At 38.0% G+C, this 19638-nt stretch overlaps 1 protein-coding gene across 4 annotated transcripts in view; it reads left to right on the top strand.

Annotated features, from left to right (window-relative positions):
* The window catches only part of PHF8 (PHD finger protein 8), a 158115-nt gene that overhangs the window by 101729 nt on the left and 36748 nt on the right, over positions 1–19638 (top strand). For all 4 annotated transcript variants that reach the window (XM_075539672.1, XM_075539671.1, XM_075539673.1 and 1 more), the window contains 4 exons: positions 6929–7107; positions 7401–7486; positions 7971–8101; positions 8698–9008. In XM_075539672.1, the coding sequence (XP_075395787.1) occupies positions 6929–7107; positions 7401–7486; positions 7971–8101; positions 8698–9008 (707 nt within the window). The remainder of the gene's footprint in view (positions 1–6928; positions 7108–7400; positions 7487–7970; positions 8102–8697; positions 9009–19638) is intronic.

Here is a 19638-nt window from a genome sequence, read left to right as displayed (position 1 = left end):
ATAGAAATATCCTAAGTGCCAGTAAACAGTTAAAAAGTACTAAGTAAAATGTGCTACATACAAAAAATGGGATATTAGTAATAAAGAGACTGTAAATCTTTATAGGAACAGGTAGCCTCATATTTCTAACTTGGAGCAGATGGTGGGTTCAAACTGCCTTACCTTTTGTTTGGTACCTTATTGCTTAACCCACTTCATCACCAGGCATCCTTGAAATTCCCTTACCCAAAATATAAGACAACAAAAAGAAATAGAATGCATTCACATTAGAGAAGAAATACAGTTATCTCTATTTGGGATGACATGGTCCTATATTTAGAAAATCCTTAAGCAGTCCATGAAAAACTATGAGAATAAGCTACCTAGAAATAATTTTAAGCAGGGATGTCAAGGACTTACATAATGGAGAAAATTTAAGTAAATGAAAATATGTTCTGTGCTCATGGATTGGGAGACTTGATATGCTTAATATGTCAATACTACCCAAAATGATCTGTGGATTCAACACAATCCCAGTCAAAATCTCAACCGCCTCTGTGTGGTGGGATCAGATTGGGTGCAATTCCCACACTGTGTCTCCGGTGTTGTCCCCAGTAGGGCTATGGGTCAGTGAGGGGCGGGCATCATGTCTCATAGTGGGGCCAGCCATGTTGTCCTCTCTGTGGACTGGCTGCTCTAATCAGGAACATCGTCCTCAAGGCCTAGTGGGTCAGGATGTGCTCCACTCTCTCCTCCTCCTCGCTCATCTGTTCCTATGTTCTCCGATCAGATATGTCCCTCTCCTGGAGCTGCAGATTGTGTTGTCCTTTGAAATAAATTCTTCTAGGGGGAGGCCATAGGCTTTCTCTCCTGGAACCATGGCCCAATTTATCCGTAACCTGTTGGAGAAGGCTCCAGTGATGGTTAAACACTGCTGTAACTTATTTGCAGCCTCAATTTTGGCACTATGCCTAGGTGGAGCTGGTTCCTTCAACCCCTGCTGAGATCTCAACAGCTATTCAGAGCCTGAAAAAAGTAGTCAATAGTGCTCAAGCTAGTCACTTCAAACAGCTCACAATTAAGGAAGCTCCGCTAAATGATTTGGTGAACACTGAAATGTAGATGTGGATTTATATTGGTGAGATCATAGGCAAGCAAGACATCATTACTAACATCTGATTATATTTAGTCTTATTTGAATGTTTTTGGACCATGGGTGATCACACTGCTCTAATAAAATAGATAATTCTAAAATAGAATGAATTCCTAAAATATCTTGGAAAAAATCTGTTGAACACATAAGAATATGGAGATTAATGGAAACAAATACCCTTAGTGGAGTTAATGAAAATGGTGAAGAATATAATTAGTGTCACTTTTTAGAAATAGTTGAATAGGAACCTAAATTATAAACCTTGACTGCAAACACAATAAATTAATATTTATAAGTGTAAATAAGTCAAATATGGTTACTATTTATTGATCACCTCCTCTGTGTCAAAGTCTATCTTAGTTATATCTACCTACCCAAACCAAACTCACTACTATGGAGTCAATTGTGACTCATAGTGACTCCATAACAGAATAGAACTGCCCTGTTTCTAAGACAGTAACTATTGGAGTAAAAAGCCAAGTTTTTCTCCATATTACCTACTAGGGGGCTTCAAAAGGTTTGTTGAAAATTTCTGTTATCTTTTAATCCCATTTTCCACCAACTTTTTGAAGCTCCTCACAATAATGCTAAGTGTTATCCTCATTTTACTAATATGGAAATTTGAGTCTGAGAGATTAGTTACCATTGGTCACTTGCTATGTTAGGCTTTTTGATTTAGGATTACAAGGATTTCAATCCTTCCATGACTGATGATGGTATGCTTCTTCCATGTGGACTTAATTGACACCGTACTTAGTTGACATCAGATAAAATAGCATCTGGGGTCTTAAAGGCTTGTCTCCAAACAAGCAACCATCTAATAAAAAAATGAGACATCAGAGAAACATCTATACACACAAAAGTAGGGAGTACAAAAAAAACTCTCAGAAAGTTTCTAAGTAATCCTATTACAAATTGATAAATATTATTCGCCAGTACAAACTTCTGAAATAAACCTCATAAAGTTAAAACGGAATATGTTCTTGGTAAATAATTAGACTTGATAGCACTCAGCCAATGGGGAATTGGCTTTCAGCAAATTGTCACTGAAGTAGCCTGTTTTTTACCCTCAAATTGTTTTTGGGAGGAGCAAATGAGCCATCTAAATCCCCAGATGCTATTTTATCTACTAGCTGGGAACCACCTAAATTCTTTGCCAAATTTTGCTATATATTCGCCTGTATCTTCTGTTTTCCCTTCCTGAGGGTATCAAGCAGGGCCAGCAGGGCCAGCCATAATGTAAGAACTAATAGTTATTAAGTTGGAGCTAGGATTTAGTGCAAACCCAAAACTCATTCCTGGATCTATGCTTTTTTTCTCTCTTAATTTGTTGTAACTTGGGAGTTAGTACCTATGTCATATCATTCCATAGTTCAACCACATCAAACAATTATACATTTGCTTCCATAATCAGTCTCCAAACATACTTTTCCTTCCTGGACTCCTTGACTTCATCTCCCTTTGACATTATCTCCCTTTCATTTCCCCTACCCTTCTATATCCACCCTTTCCCCCCCAAACCCTGTTTCTATTGTTTTCCCTATAGGCTCAGCGTCCTTGGGTTTCATTTACAGAATAACGGAGAAACAAATAACACAACTTAAAGAGGGCGACCCCTAGTGATGATGCACCTCTGGGATACACCATAATATGAACAAGCATAAGCAACATATAACAATGATCTTCGCAGAATTGCTGATATAATATGTATCTTAGTACAGCATATTGATGTAGTAAGGCCTTCCTTGTTTGCCTGCCAACCAACAGTATACAACTCTTGGTATAGCTGTCTTCTGCTTCTTTAGACACCATGTATTTTTCGGCTTAAGTACTCAGGTTGCAAGTGCGTCTGAGATAAAATTCAGTTCATCCAGTGGAGTTCCCGCATAGGATCTCACAGATGCAGCCTCGGGGACATACCTTGTGTCCCGAAGATCCAGGATTCAGTGTCCCAGCATTCAAGGGCAATTCAGCCTGGGTTCCCAGGTTACCTCCAAATGCCCTAGTTCAATTTTCCCACCTGCTTAACACCACTAAAGACACTCCCCACCTTATGGTCCCAAAAGACTCTCAGTCACTGCTTCCCCCACTTGGAGGTCAGTCCTCCCCCCACCTGGAATTCAACTCTCCCCTCCCCTTAATAGACAAGCACCTATGTTCCCCCAAACGTGACTGTTCACTCTCCCCTACTTTTAATGAAAGAGTCTTGGCTACTAACCTAAAGGTCGGTGATTCAAACACAACAGGCACGCTATAGAAGAAGGAGTGACAGTTTGCTTTAATAAACATTTACAGCATAGCATGTAATTTTACATAGCATGTAAATTTTACATAGCATGTAAAAATTTTTTACAAAGACGGCTCTAAAGGCAAAGAAGGAAGCCCCTGCCCCTCCCCAAATGGAAGCCAAAGTAAAGGCATTATAAGCCAACATGGTCGTACTAAAAGATATCCATAGCGACAAAAAAAAGCATATCTGCACATCACCCACTTTCCAGTGGCCCAAGACTCTAAAAACTATGAAGGCAACCTCAATACCCTCCAGGAGAAACAGGCTGACCAGTATGCCATGAACAAGTTCCCCCTGACCACAGAGTCCACCAGGAAGAAGACCAAAGAAAACATACTTGTGTTCACTGTGGGTGTCAAGGCCAACAAGCACCAGATCAAACAAGCCGTGAAGAAGCTCTATGACATTGACATAACCAAGGCCCACATCTTGATCGGGTCTGACAACGAGAAGAAGGCATACATAAGAAGATGTCCAAAAAATTGCACTAGGCAGGGTGGAGTTTTCATAGTATGCATGTAGCCTGCTAGGTGAACATCCAGCAACTCTCTGAATTAGTGCACTCAGTGATATTGCCTGGGAAGGTTCTCTCTGGTCACAATGAATTTTTTAAGAAAGGCAGTTTTCACTCAAACCTTGTTTTTTGTGATGGCCAACTTAAGAGAACAGTATGTGGCTGTGTAATTTTGTTTCCTGCTCTGGAAAAATGCTGCAGAAACTGTTGTGATGTTGCACACAGCTTACAAGGACAACACTATGGAAAAACCTTGAGTGTGCAAAGTGATTTTCTTATTTCAAAAGAGATGAAATGTTGATCAATGACAAACCTCCTTCTGGACATCCGTCAACTTCCCAATGGACAAAAATGTCGACTCATAATGCATTTGGAGTTCATTCCACCAGGTCAGACTGATAATCAAGCTTTCTATTTAGAAGTTCTGAAAAGATTGTGTAACAGTGTGTGGCAAGAAAGGCCTGATTTGTGGCAGGCGGGGTACTGGTTTTGCACACCAACGGCAATGCACCTGCTCAGACAGCCATCTTAGTGTGCCAGTTTTTGGCGAAAAACAGCACGCCTCTCTTGCCCCACACACTTTCTTCACCTGATTTTGCTCCTTGCAACTCTTTCTGTTTCCACGAATGCAGAGGGACATGAAAGGACAGCAATTTGACAACATAGAAGAGGTGAAGAAAAAAATGAGTGAGCTGCTGTCAGCCATACAAACAGATGAGTTTGAAAAATGTTTCCAAGAATATAATCACAGATTTAACAAATGTATTAAGTGTAGTGGAGAGTACTTTGGAAGGTGATAAGGTTTTGTGAAAATTTTAAATACATGTCTTTGAGGGGAAAATTATGTGTTTGTTTTTTAGCAGCGGGGGGGGGGGGTTACCACCTCATATTCCACTGACTTCTGCCTATGAGGCTTTAGATCAGCGGTTCTTAACTTGTAGGTCATGACTCCTTTTGGGGTCAAACAACCCTTTCGCAGGTGTCACCTAGGACCATTGGAAGACATATTTTTGATGGTCTTAGGACCGAGACACCGCTCCTCTGTCTCCAGACGTGTCTGCTCACAGATGAGTACCTGGCAGGAAGACTGTTAACCATGCTGCACCATGCTTCAAGACAAAATTTCATTTATTTGTAATTAGAAATATTTCACAATACAAAATTACATATTGTTTTTATGATTGATTAATCACTATGCTTTAATTATGTTCAGATTTTAACAATGAAAATATATCCTGCATATCAGATATTTACATTACAATTCATAACAGTAGCAAAATTACAGTTATGAAGTAGCAACGAAAATAATTTAATGGTTGGGGCGTCACCATAACATGAGGAACTGTATTAAAGAGTCAAGATATTAAGAAGGTTGAGAGCCACTGCTTTAGATGTTGGCAACAAAATTCGGATCATCTAAATTGAATCCAACAGGCTAATGCTAAATATAAACTTTTTCAACATATGAAAATAAATGACAGCACAGAAAACCCTGTATCAGTGGTTCTCAACCTTCCTAGTGCTTTGACCCTTTAATACAGTTTCTCATGTTTTGGTAACCCCCCCAACCGTAAAATTATTTTCATTCTACTTCATAACTGTAATTTTGCCACTTTTATGAACCCCTGTGAAAGGGTCGTTTGACCCCCAAAGGGGTTGCGACCCACAGGTGGAGAACCGCTGCCCTATAGTATCACTATGAAATGGAATTGACTCAAAAGCAATGCGTTTGAGTTTTAATTTGGTTTCTTTTTTTTCCCCATTTTTTATTTATTTACTTTCCCAGCTTGATCAAAGGGTCTCCTTCTTTCCATTGTCTCTCCCCACTTAGCTGTGGGCCATGCATACTGTCAGCGGGCTGGGGCTGGGCCCACGGACTGCCCTCTGCTGTCTTTTCTTGAGCTCTTTGCCAAGGCAACTCGCACACCAGGTTTACCTCATTGATCCAATGCACACGCGCCTAATTTGGTTTCTTATAAGGTATAATTTACTTAGCACAAAGTTCATTTTAAGTCTGCAATTAAATGACTTTTAGTCAATTTATGAAATTTTAGAATCATTACAAAATCCAATTTTAGAATATTTCTATCACCCACCTGCCCCTCAAAAACAAAAATCCCTTATGCCCACTTGCAGTCAAGTATAATTCGCTTCTTCATGTTTAGACAGCTATTAATCTATTTTCTGTTTCTATAGATTTGTGTCTTCTGGAAATTTCATGAAAATGGGATCATACTATATGTAGTTGTTTGTGTTTGGCTTCTTTCAGTTGCATTTTTTGTGATTCATCCATGGTATAGCATGTATTAGCAGTTTTTCTCTCTTTATATCCATTTAGCAGTTCATGGTTATTTGTATTGATTCCGTTTCTTTTTTTTTTTTGCTTTTATGTATAATGTTGCCTTGAGCATGTTTCTATACTTGCTTTAGTTTTTCACCCATTAAAAAATTGAATTATATCGTGAATCTATATTTAACCTTTTAAAAATGCTCAAATTTTCTCCCCAGTAACTGCCCTATTTTTACATTTCCCACGGGCAATGTATGAATTTATCCATATGCTAGCCAACACTGTTACTATCTTTTTAAGTATAGCCACTGTAGTGCATAAAAAGTGAGAGCTCATTGTGGATTTGATTTCTATTTTAACTAATGACGTTGAGTATCTTACCATGTTATTATTAGCCATTTTTATCATCTTTGGAGAAATGTCTTCAAATCTCTTGTCCAGTTGTTAGTTTGGTTGCATGTCTTAATAAATTCTAAAATATACAATTTTCTGGGTAAAAATCCTTAGGTCCTTTGCATTGTAAGTTTTAGAATCAGCTCATCCATTTCTCACGCCCCCCCCAAAAAAAAACCCAACAAAAACCTGGGTGACTTTTAATAGGAATTGTGCTGAATGTGTAAGTCAATTTGAAGAGAATTATCATCTTAACAATATTGAGTTTGACTCTTTATGCTTTTATGTTCTCCTTTCTTTTTGTCCCAGTACCAAAAGGGTAAAGAACTTTTCCAAGTCTCGACGAACCAAGATTGCAAAGAAGGCAGACAAGGCCAGACTGGTGGCAGAACAGGTGATGGAGGAAGAATTTGACTTGGATTCAGAAGATGAACTGCACATCGATGAGAGATTGGGAAAGGAGAAGACAACCCTGATAATAAGATCAAGTGTGTCTGTTCTTTCTCTTACCTGCCCTGTTCACATTTGGTTTTGGTCCCCCTCTTAGTATAAAATCTCTTTTTCTTCTAACAAAAAAAACAAAACCTTAGGCCTGGACCTTGTTAACATCTGATCTATCAAACTCTTTAGTCCTCTCATTTCCATTATTCTAGAGTCTTAAACTTATCCCTGCTTTTCCAAATGAGTCATCGCTGTTTTACTTTTAGAAAAAAATCTTATTTTCTTTCCCCTGGGAGTGCTGATCTTAGCTTCTTAGTAAATTTATTCCACTGTTTCCTAGAATTCCCTCGGAAATTGCCCCGTGCAAAGCCTTGCTCTGACCCCAACAGAATTCGTGAACCAGGAGAAGTTGAGTTTGACATTGAGGTAAGAGCCTTTTATCTAGCCTTCTGTTCATTCTGGCCAAAGCCAAAAGTAGATTTCATTCTTGTTAGAAGAAAAGAGGTATTCTGTACATTTTATTTCTAAAATATATATTAAAGGACAGGTTGTATCCTGAATGCTTACTAAACATAAATGAAAAAATTACAAGTTGAAATGTTTTTAAAATCCTTCAATACAGTGCAAAATAAAAGGCAGTGTACTATAGTACAGAGTGTCTTACTTGGAGCTGTATGACTTACACAAATAACTTAACCTCATCAAAACTCAATTTCCTTCTCTTGTAAATTTGGAATTATGGTTACTATAAAGATGCTATGGAGATTAAAATGGAAAGATGAAAGAAGAGTAAATATTCTGCTGAGTAAGTGGTGCTTAGAATCTACTAGTATTATAAGTGAGTCAATCGTATTGGGAACTTAATAGACTAACCCTGAATAGATGAGGTGATATCCTTTCTTCCCAACAGGAGGACTATACAACAGATGAGGACATGGTGGAAGGGGTTGAAGATAAGCTTGGGAATGCTGGAGCTGGTGGAATTCTTGATCTGCTCAAGGCCAGCAGGCAGGTGGGGGGACCTGACTATGCTGCTCTCACGTGAGTACTATCTTTGAAGATATCTTCCCTTTCTGTATCATTGGCCAGCAACGTGTACCCTGAAAGGGCTAGATCAGTCAGTCCTCTATTTTAAAGTGACATATGAAGTGAAAAGAAATAAGGTAGACATGAAGGAATTTAAAAGATTTAACACTGATAAATTATATAGATTTCTTATAATATGAGGTCTTCTAGGGGGATTCTAGGTACTTTGAAAGTTGAAAGAGGGGCTGGAAGAGTCATAAAAGGAAAACTGGGCCTTTTCTGCATGATTTAAAAAGGAAAGAATGCAGCATGGGTGAACAAAATATTCAGTCAGAGCCAAGGTTTTGGCTTATATCTCTCTTTTTGCATTTTGACTGCTGTCTCAGGAGAGACATAAGGCAAGAAAGAACTGATTTCTTTCATTAAAACAATTTTTGATATAGTTTTGATCCTTTACCTTGATTTCTAGTTTTTTACTTTGAATCGTTCTCCCCTTCTTCTTTCCACCCTGACCCCTGAACTTGTTGTCCTTCTTCCCTGACTGTTCTGATAACTGATTTCCTTTGGCAATGAGAAAATCTCCCTCAGCATGTCTCCTCTCTCCCTTGCAGTGAGGCCCCTGCCTCTCCCAGCACTCAGGAGGCCATCCAGGGCATGCTGTGCATGGCTAACCTGCAGTCTTCATCATCCTCACCAGCTACCTCCAGCCTACAGGCCTGGTGGACTGGGGGGCAGGACCGAAGCAGCGGGAGCTCCAGCAGTGGGCTGGGAACAGTGTCTAACAGTCCTGCTTTCCAGCGCACCCCAGGGAAGCGGCCCATCAAACGGCCAGCATACTGGAGAACCGAGAGCGAGGAGGAGGAGAATGCCAGTCTGGATGAACAGGACAGCTTGGGAGCATGCTTCAAGGATGCAGAGTATAGTAAGGGCAACTGGGCCCTTGGGTTGTGGCCAGGAGGGCCCTAGGCACAATTTCAATCCCAAACCCCAAGAGAGTTGAGACCTAGCCAGTTTCTGATACTTAGTTTTGTGTACGCATATTTTCTTTCTAAAATTTTATAATGGTAAAGTATATATAACAAATATTTAAGGTATTTTTCTCTTAACCTATAAATGGAGTTATTTCACAAGTTGATTAAGAGCTCAGAAATGATGCTTGCAGAGCACCTTGCACAGTGCCTTTCTCATTAAATGTGCACAAGAAATGGTAGCTATTATAATTAGCTATTAACTATTTTTTAGCATTGTCCAACTTTAATTGCTGGTGACTCTTCCCTCTTGCCTGTTTTATTTTTATCACCTGTATTATTTGTGTCAGTGTTAGCTAGTTCATATCTTTCAAAGGTTATAGTGTCCTATCAGTAGGCGTTTTACATTTAAGAGATAATTCTTTTTTCAAAGTTAAGACTTATTGAATATGATAAATAAAGCATTATTATAGTATATGATTTTTTGTGGGTTATATTTTAATATTAACAATATGAATAAATGCTCATTGACCAAAATTATAACAACACAGAGAAAACAAAAATTTCCTTCCCCTTGTGAGCCATAAGGTAACCATTGTTACCGGTTTGATATGTACCTTTCATTTATTGTGTTGGCAGACACACACATAGTTTGGTTTGTGTACATGGTTTAGTTCCACATCAGTGCGTAGAAACCTACCTGTTTATATGGTGTTCTATCGCATAGATAGATTATCACATATGTGACTATTCCCTTCAGATCAACATTTAGGTTTTTCTACTTTTATTGTTACTAGCATTGTTGAAGTGAATAATCTCGTAAATATGTTAGCCCCTTTGTTTGCCAATTAATATTTATGTAGGGTAGACATACTTGCTGGGTTAAAGGCATAAATGCTGAGAGTGACAAATTCCCCCCCAAAAAAACAAGTAAATGAGCCATGTGTGAAAATACTTGTTTTCGTAGAGCCTTCATCCCAGTGAATATTATCTTTTGCCAGTCTAACAAAATAGTATCTCTGTTTTGTTTTTGTTTTTTCATATATTCACTGGCTATTTTTATTCCTTTCCTATAACTTATCTATTTAATATTTTGTGTGTTTCTACTGTGATACTTGTATCTATATGTGATGTTTGTGTTCTGCATATAAGTTAAGTTGAACACTTGCAACAAATCATGTAAACTCTTATATGAACAAAAATATCAAATTGTGAAGCTATCGTTTCTCGACATTCTCTATCTATGTATATATACTTCTGGCGACTGGGTCCATCTCTTTACCCTTCCCTAAAGAATTCTATGCTCTTCAATTTATAGCATGTCAAAATGACAGTTTTAGCTTCCTCAAGGGACTCAGTTTGTGTTCCTTTTCCATGTTCTTTTTTGGGTTTGTGGACAAAGAAATCTGAAGGGTCAAGATCAGGACTTTAGGGCAATGGGGTCAGGTTTCCTAATGAAAGTATCACAGGACAGTCTTTACTACTCTCATAGAATGAGCAGGTACATTATTGTGATGGAGAAAAAATTCCGTAGTAATAACTTTTCTGGTCTTTACCCTACCAGTGACATTTTCAGTTTTCTTGCAGCTTCTTCCTAATAAGACCTCATACCCATGCTGCATCCTTCAAGAAAGTCTATCAAAATTACCCCCGTCAGGATTGAAAAAAAAAAATCTCACCATAACTTTCTGAGCTGACCTCTCTACCCTTAAATTTAACTCGTCCAACAGTTCCCCTTGTAAGTACAAAGAGGGGAAGGGATGAAGGAATTGAGCATTTCCCTGGGAAGCCACTGTTTTGATTGGACCTCTTTTTTTTTAAGGCACCCTAGCAAGACTAAGACAAACATATTGCTTAAATTCTGGATATGTTAAAAAATAAGTCCTGATAATGTGTTTCTTGTGTTTTATTGATGTCTTTTAGCATGCAGATAGGAGAAGGACAAGCTTTCTACTCTTCTAAAGAGTTATAGTCTTGGAAACCCACAGGGGCAGTTCTAACCTGTCCTGAAGGGTCACTGTGACTCTGAATCGACTTGATAGCAGTGAATTAGTTCAGCATGTAGAAAGATTTCAATTTTCACATCATCCTTATCAATTTTCAACAGCTTTTGCATTTTTGTATTTTATGTCTTCTTTAAACTTTCTTAGTTATATTTCCATCTAATATCTATATGATTTAAAGTGTTAACTCTTTAATTGAATTTAAGTTTGATGAATTTGGGGAGGTAAGAATTTTTTCCCTGTAAATAATCATTTATACCATTAACTTATTTCTTAACTCATTCATCACTATCCACCTGATTTGAAGTCTGCTTTTCTTCATAAACTAACTTTTATATGAGGGAGTTTCAAAAAACGGGAGGGTGTGCCGGAAATACCGTTATATTTTAATTCCATTTTTTCCATAAACTTTTAAAAGCCTCCTCATATATATGTGGACTTATTTTTCTATTCTAAGTCCAGTTCTGTTCCTTAGTAGCTGTATCACCTTGGGCAAGCTTATTAACCTATCTATGTATCTCTCTGATTATAGTACCTGCTTTACCAGTTGGTTGTGAAAATTAGTAATTTAATATATGTGCGATACTTCTAGCAGTATCCAATATAGGAAAAATGCTGTATTTTTTATGTTGTTCTGTTCTATAAAATTTGTTTCTGTAGCAATACCATATAAATTAGTTACCATAATCTTTGCTTGAAATAGGGGAAATCATTTTGAAGAACTTGTTTAAGAGATCAGGAGGATGCAGCTGTTCAGCAAGCCCATCATTTCTGGACTAATCTCTGATTGCTCCTTAGTGACATTCCAGACTTCATTCCAGTTTATAACCAATGTAGCTGCACCTGGTTTAACAGTTTCCTTAGTACAAAAGGCTCACTCAGCCTCTGCTTTCCTCTTCTCTCTCCTTTGCCCAGCAACACTTGAAAGGACATTTAACAAGAAACACACACTTGTTCTTATTTTCTCAGATTTTTCTGAACTATGTTTGATCTTCTAGATAAATTTTAGAAATTGCTTATCAAATTTAATGAAAGAACCCAACTAGAATTTTAAAAATTAGGATTGCGTGACATTTGTAGAATAATTTATGGAGACTGAAATCCTTCCATCCAGGAACCTTTCTGCTATAATGAGATGTATCAATTCCTAGAAAATATTTGGTTCTGCAAATGTATACACTACAAATAAAAATAATAGGGTTACAATCAAAAGATATTTAGGGGCTGTTGTTTTTCATGTTTTATACTTGTCAGACCAAGTTATTAGCAGCAGCTCTCTCTGGAAAGTAGGTTAGGCTTTGAAACTAAAACTCTGACCCAAATTATGACAGTCCTCCTTTTAATCTTTGTCCATTGACATTCGCACTTGGAATCAGTTAGTATACTTAAATTCTGGGATGCAGGATTCCTATTTCCAGAGGTAGATCCTTAAGGTCATTTGCTAAAATAGGCACCAGATTCATCGAATTAAATTCCGGGCCTAGTCTCTTTCTTTCTCTCTTTCTCTCTTTCTCTCTTTCTCTCTTTCTCTCTTTCTTTCTTTCTATCTACAGTTGGTCTCCTTTCCCACCAACGCATAGCAACCCTATAGCACGAGGTAGAAGCAGATTGCTGCATCTTTCCCCACAGTGGGGCTGGTGAGTTCAAACCACCAATCTTTCAGTTAATCGTCAAGCACTTTAACTACTAGGTACCAGTGTTTCTTCCTTTCCCACTACAGCTTTAATTTCATAGAAAATAGAGTGCTACTGGCTCTTTCTCTGATGGAAAGCAGTATTTTGATCTTTTATCAGAAGGATTTTTATGTTTTATCTGAAGGTTTTTATACTTTGGAAAGGCTTTCTCAGTAATTGTGAGAAAGTTCACCACTGATTAGTTAAAAACAAAATTCCAGGTAACTTTATTTTGAGTACAACTACTGGATGGTAATGACATCATTCTGCTATTTGCCTGTTAAGTATGAATAGTCATAAATCCAGCCTGTTTATCTCCATTTATTCAGGTTTTCTTATATATCATTTGGTATATTTCTTCTTCAGTTTATTCCTAGGTATTTAACTTTATTACTTGCTTCCTATTCACAGTGATATTTCTTTTTATCTATTATGTTTTCTGATTGGTTATTGCTAATGTGGAGAAAAATAATTGATCTTTCTATGTTGAATCCTGTATTGCATTATCTTACTCTACTCTTACTAGTTCTATTAGTTTTTCAGTTAATTGTCCTACGTAAGTTAATTCTTTTCCTTCCTCCCTCCCTTTCTCCATTTCTCTTGCCCTTCCTCTCTTCTTTCCTTCATTCCTTTTAGTATTAATACCTCTAGGTTTTTCTAGTTTTATTGTAGTGTTCCGTAGTAGTGATGATAGAGACATCTTTGTGTTGTCTCTGACTTAAAGGGAATGATATGATTCTTGCTGTAGGTCTATTGTAGATAACTATCCTAAACTCAGGAGAGTTCTAGCTCTAGGTGGAGGTGTTTTTATTTGCGTATTTCAAAACCATGAGTGGTATTAGGCTTTATCTAATGGTTTTCTGGCAACTCTTGATATTAATACATAGTTTTTCTGTTCATTTGTTGATTTACATTAATAGAATTGCTAATTGTGAATCAACATTGCCATCTTGCAATTAGTTATACATAGTCATGATATGTAACAGTCTTTTCAGGAATGAGTTTTATATTTTACTGATCCTCTGTAACTTTTTTTTTAACAATTTATTAAGGGCTCATACAATTCTTATCACAGTTCATACATATACATACATCAATTGTATAAAGCTCATCGGTACAGTCTTTGCCCTAATCATTTTTTTCTCCTCTTTTCTTTTTTTACATTTTATTAGGGACTCATACAACTCTTATCACCATCCATACATATACATACATCAATTGTATAAAGCACATCCATACATTCCCTGCCCCAATCATTCTCAAGGCATTTGCTCTCCACTTAAACCCCTTGCATCAGGTCCTCTTTTTTTCCCCCTTCCTCCCCACTCCCCCCTCCCTCATGTGCCCTTGGTAATTTATACATCGTTATTTTGTCATATCTTGCCCTATACGGAGTCTCCCTTCCCCCCTTCTCTGCTGTCCCTCTCCCAGGGAAGAGGTCACATATGGATCCTTGTAATCAGTTCCCCCTTTCCAACCCACTCACCCTCCACTCTCCCAGCATCGTCCCTCACACCCTTGGTCCTGAAGGTATCATCCACCCTGGATTCCCTGTACCTCCAGCCCTCATATGTACCAGTGTACAGCCTCTGCACTATCCAGCCCTGCAAGGTAGAATTCGGATCATGGTAGTTGGGGGGAGGAAGCATCCAGGATCTGGGGGAAAGCTGTGTTCTTCATCGGTACTACCTCGCACCCTAATTAACCCATCTCCTCTCCTAAACGCCTCTATGAGGGGATCTCCATTGGCCGACACTTGGGCCTTGGGTCTCCACTCTGCACTTCCCCCTTCATTTAATATGGTATATATATACATATACATATACACATATATACACATACATACACACACTTATATTGTTTTTTTTTTTGCATGATGCCTTATACCTGGTCCCTTGGCACCTCGTGATCGCACTGGCCGGTGTGCTTCTTCCATGTGGGCTTTTTTGCTTCTGAGCTTGATGGCCGCTTGTTCACCTTCAAGCCTTTAAGACCCCAGACACTATCTCTTTTGATAGCCGGGCACAATCAGCTTTCTTTACCACATTTGCTTATGCACCCATTTGTCTTCAGCGATCCTATCATGGAGGTGTGCAGTCATTGATAAGATTTTTTGTTCTTTGATGCATTGTAACTGATCCCTTTGGGACCACTCGATCACACAGGCTGGTGTGTTCTTCCATGTGGACTTTGTTGCTTCTGAGCTAGATGGCTGCTTGTTTATCTTCAAGCCTTTAAGACCCCAGTCACTATCTCTTTTGATAGCCGGGCACCATCAGCTTTCTTCACCACATTTACTTGTTCACCCACTTTGGCTCCAGCCGTTGTGTCGGGAGAGTGAGCATCATAGAGTTCCAATTTAATAAAAGAAGGTATTCATGCATTGAGGGAGTGTTTGAGTAGAGGCCCAAGGTCCTTCCGCCACCTTAATACTTGACCTATAAATATAGACACACAGATCTATTTCCCCATCCTCCTATATATATTTGCATGTACATGTCTTTGTCTAGACCTCCATGAATGCCCTTTGACTCCTAGCTCTTTCCTCCATCTCCCTTGACTTTCCTCCTGCCCTACTACCATGCTTCATCGCCACCTGGGCTAGAGTATACCTCTTCTCTAAGCAACCTTACCCTAGATCATTTCCCACCAGGCCTGCCACTACCCCTTCTCTACCATTTGGGATCCCATGTTTTTCCCTTGTCCCTGGGTTTGTTAACACCACTTCCTTACCCTCCCTACCCCCCCACCCCAAGTCACCCCGGAACTGTGGGTCCCGTTGTTTTTCCTCCAGATAGTTCATCCAGCCTGTCCTATTCAGACAGACCTGTGGAGTCACTAACATGCACGAAAACAAGACAGAGGAAAACAAAGCAACAGTATACAACCAGACAACAAAACAACAAAAAGAAACCACTGACAAAGAACAGAACAAAACAGTTCACAAGAGAAAAGCTTGTAGTTAGTTCAGGGATCGTTTGCTGGCCCTTAGGAGCGTTTTCCAGTCCAGTCTGTTGGGGCACCACGCCCTGGCCCCAAAGTCCACTTTCAGCATTCCCTGGGGACCTTGCCACTCCATTCCCTTGCTGTTCCGCTGCACTCCCCCAGTGATTTGCCTCGGTGTGGTGGGATCAGGTCAGGTGCAATTCCCACACTGTGTCTCCGGTGCTGTCCCCTGTATCGCCCTTAGTCACTGAGGGGCATCATTTCTCATAGTGGGGCCAGCCATGTTGTTCTCTCTGTGGACTGGCTGCTCTACTCAGGAACATCATCATCACGGCCTGGTGGGCCAGGCTGTGCTCCACTCTCTCCTCCTGCCCCTTCATCTGCTCCCGTGTGCTCTGATCAGATATGTCCATCTCCCGGAGCTGCAGAGTCAATGTCGTCCTTTGGAACAAATTCTTTTCGGGGGAGGGGCATGAATCCACTTAATTTATGGTGCTGGGGCCAGCCTCCCAGACCTCTCCACTGGTTCCCTCCTCCACGCCGGGATATTGCATTCACACCTTGCGACACTGGGTTGAAGTCTGGTCCCACTTTCCCTGTGGAGATATAAACAATACCCTCCCCTTGGGTGGATTAATCCCCCATGACCCCACTACCCTTTTCTTCCTCATATTCATCCTTTTGTTTTCCTTTCCCCACCTCCTCCACCATTGTCTACCATGTATAAAACTTTTCTTTGTTTTTAAATTTGTATTCCTTTTTAATGTTCTCTGCCTACAACTAGAGGTGAAAGCTCTGGCCTCTTATTTTCAGCTTGTCAGCCCTTTTGATAGTTTTATATATTTTTTTAAATTAACATGAATAGACTGGCTTGGGTATGCGTGTGTTTAGAATTGTTTATCCATTACCCAAATCAAAATATAAAACAGTACCATCACCCCCTCAACTTCTCTATTTGCCTCTTTGTAGTCACGAGTTCCCCAGCCTCTGATAACCACTGCTCTGTTCACTATCTCTTATTTAGCCATTGCCAGAATGTCATATAAATAGATTATACTCTATGTAATATTTTGAGAGTAGCATCTTTCACTCAGCATAATGCTTTTAAGATTCATCCGTGTTGTTGCATATCAACACATTGCCCCTTATCATTACTGAGTAGTACTCCATTATACAGATGTCCCATTTTCTTTTAGCTATTTACTTACCGAAGGACATTTGGGTTGTTCCCAGTTTGGGAACAAGTTTTTGAGTGAACATGGTTTTTTATTTCTCTAGAGCAAATACTTAGGAGTAGGTTTCCTGGATAATATGGGAAGTGGATGTTTTAACTTTATTAGAAACTGCTAAACTGTTTTCCTGAGAGTTAGTGCCATTGTACATTTCTACCAGCAATATGTGTCAACTCTATTTGTTCTGTATATTTGTTGATTTGTTACTATATATATTTTTAGTTATCCTAATCGGTGTGCAATGATACCACACAAAATCGATTATATAACTGCTACTGTGGTTGAATAGCTTTTCATGTTCTTATTAGCTATTCATATACCTTGCCTTTTGAAATGTTTTTAAACAGACCCTTTTCAGTTGGGTTATCTTTGTTCTTATCTGTTGAATCTTTAAATTTCTTTATATATTCTGGATACCAGTCTCTTATCAGATACTTTATTCGAAAATGTCATTTTCCATTGTATGGACTATTTCATTTTCTTAAATCTCATCCATAATTTTATTTTCTTTAAATACCAATTTATCAGGTTTATCTTTTATGCATTATACTTTCAGTGTTTTGTTTACTCTGTATAACCCCAGGCCACAAAAATTTTCTCCATTTTTTTTTCATCTAAAATTTTAATAGTCTTAGATCTTACATTGTTATCCAGGACCATTTTGAGTAAACTTTTACATAAGATACACATTTTTTGCTAGTATATGAGCGGGCTTCCGGAAGTTACTATAAAATTGAAATGTAAAGATAATGGCATTTCCCCACACACTTTTTGAAGACCTTCTGTGTATAAATATGATTAATTTTTATGTGTTAATCTTGTATCTTGCAACATTGCTAAACTCAAATAGTTCTACAAACTTTTTTGTATATTTCTTGTGATTTTTCTGGATATATTTTCTATTTGCCACTTGTAATTAGGAACAGTTTTATTCCTTTGTTTCCAAACTGTATATTCTTTTTTCCCTTGACTTTTATGTCTTCGTTGAGTGAAATTAGTTGATCAAAAAAGGACAAGTGTAATATGAGACCACTACTATAAAAATAAGCACCAGGATAAAAGAAGACTCTCAGGTTATCTAATCTTCTATTGCAGTTTCCCAAACATGGTAGTATGCCTCACATTGTCAGATTCATTTCCCTTTTTAATGTAGTCATTGTCACAAATAACTTCTTTATAATAGTATGTTCCCATTGATAGTGATTTATGATTATTGTTTTGTGGATTTATCTTTTAATTGTATATCAGTAAAAGTTGCAACTTTTACTGCAATAATGCAATAATACTGACTTTTATGCTTATCTAATTACCTTCATGAACAATATACTAACCCCTTATTTGTACTTCTTAAAAATCACTTCAACAGGGGAGACCTCACCTCAACTGGGTAAATTTCCCATGGTGCAGGGATCAGGAGAAGACCCGACCAGTTCCTTCCATATACCATTACCCCAATTAACAGACACTCCTACAGGAGTGATTAGTGAGCCTTACTGGAAACACAAATTAATAAGTAGTAGGGTGAAGGGCATGTCTGTTTTGGAAAGTTTCTACTTCTTTATTGGTGAATTTAATACATTTAGATTTAAGGTTATCACTGATAAGGATCTACTTCTGCCAATTTGGGTATTTTCTGTATGCCTAATATAATTTTCACTCTTCATTTATTCTATTACTCTTCTTTGTGTTTAATTGATTATTTTCTAGTGATTTTTTAATAGTTTCTCATTTCTGTTCTCATTTTTTTCTTTGTATGTTTTAGTTTTGCTTGTGTTTTTCTAGTATTTGCCTGAGAATTGCAATTAGCACCTGCAATTTATAATGTGGTACTTTGATACCATTTAGCTTTATTTACATACAAAAGCTTTGTTCCTGTGCAGATTCAGTTCCCTTTTTTATGTAGCTATTGTCACAAATTACTTCTCAATTTATTCTGTTCCAAATGACATTGATTTATGGTTGTTTTATGGATTTATGTTTTAAATTATATATAAATAAGGGTTACAAATTTTAAATGCAATAATATTGACTTTTATGCTTATCTAATTACCTTTACTGGTTTTCTTTATTTGTGTTGCTTTGAGTTACACTCTAGTGTTCTCTCATTTCTACCCAGAAAACTTCAGCTTGTCTTGTAGGACAAATATACTAGCAACGGAATACCTCAACTTTTGTTTTTATCTGAACGTTTTCATTTCTCCTTCACTTTTGAAGGAGAGTTTTGCAAAATAAGAATTTTTGTTTCAGCACTTTTAATATGTCATCCTACTGCATTATTCTAAGGAAAAAAATCAGCTTTCTTTTGTTGGTGGTGTTTGAATTGTGCAAACTTTCTTAACCTTCCTTTTCTAAGTTGTTCCTCCTCGGTTAATATAAACTCACATCCCCTTAGGTTCCCTCCTATCAATTCTTTAGAGCTGCCATGTCAATTTGATTCCATATACATAGTTCTTAAGAAAGCATAATACTCAAGGCAAGACAATTTTTACTACTTAAGCTAAACTGTTGTTTGTTAAGACTACAGGAACATTTTTAGTTTAAAACTTAAAGATTATCTCAGGTCAACAGTTACAAGGGATTATCAAGCAAAGTTTGAAGTTCTTAAGAATTTGAAATTGTGTTCTGCATTACCCCATCATCCTATCAGTATTCTGCTATGGAATAGTTGATTAAAATGTTCATTAATTGTAGCCAGCTACCATCTAGTTATTTTGGTCAAAGGAGGCAGTT

This window comes from Tenrec ecaudatus, chromosome X, assembly GCF_050624435.1.
Source record: "Tenrec ecaudatus isolate mTenEca1 chromosome X, mTenEca1.hap1, whole genome shotgun sequence".
Lineage (NCBI taxonomy): Eukaryota > Metazoa > Chordata > Mammalia > Afrosoricida > Tenrecidae > Tenrec > Tenrec ecaudatus.
This window is presented reverse-complemented; position numbering and strand designations above follow the sequence as displayed.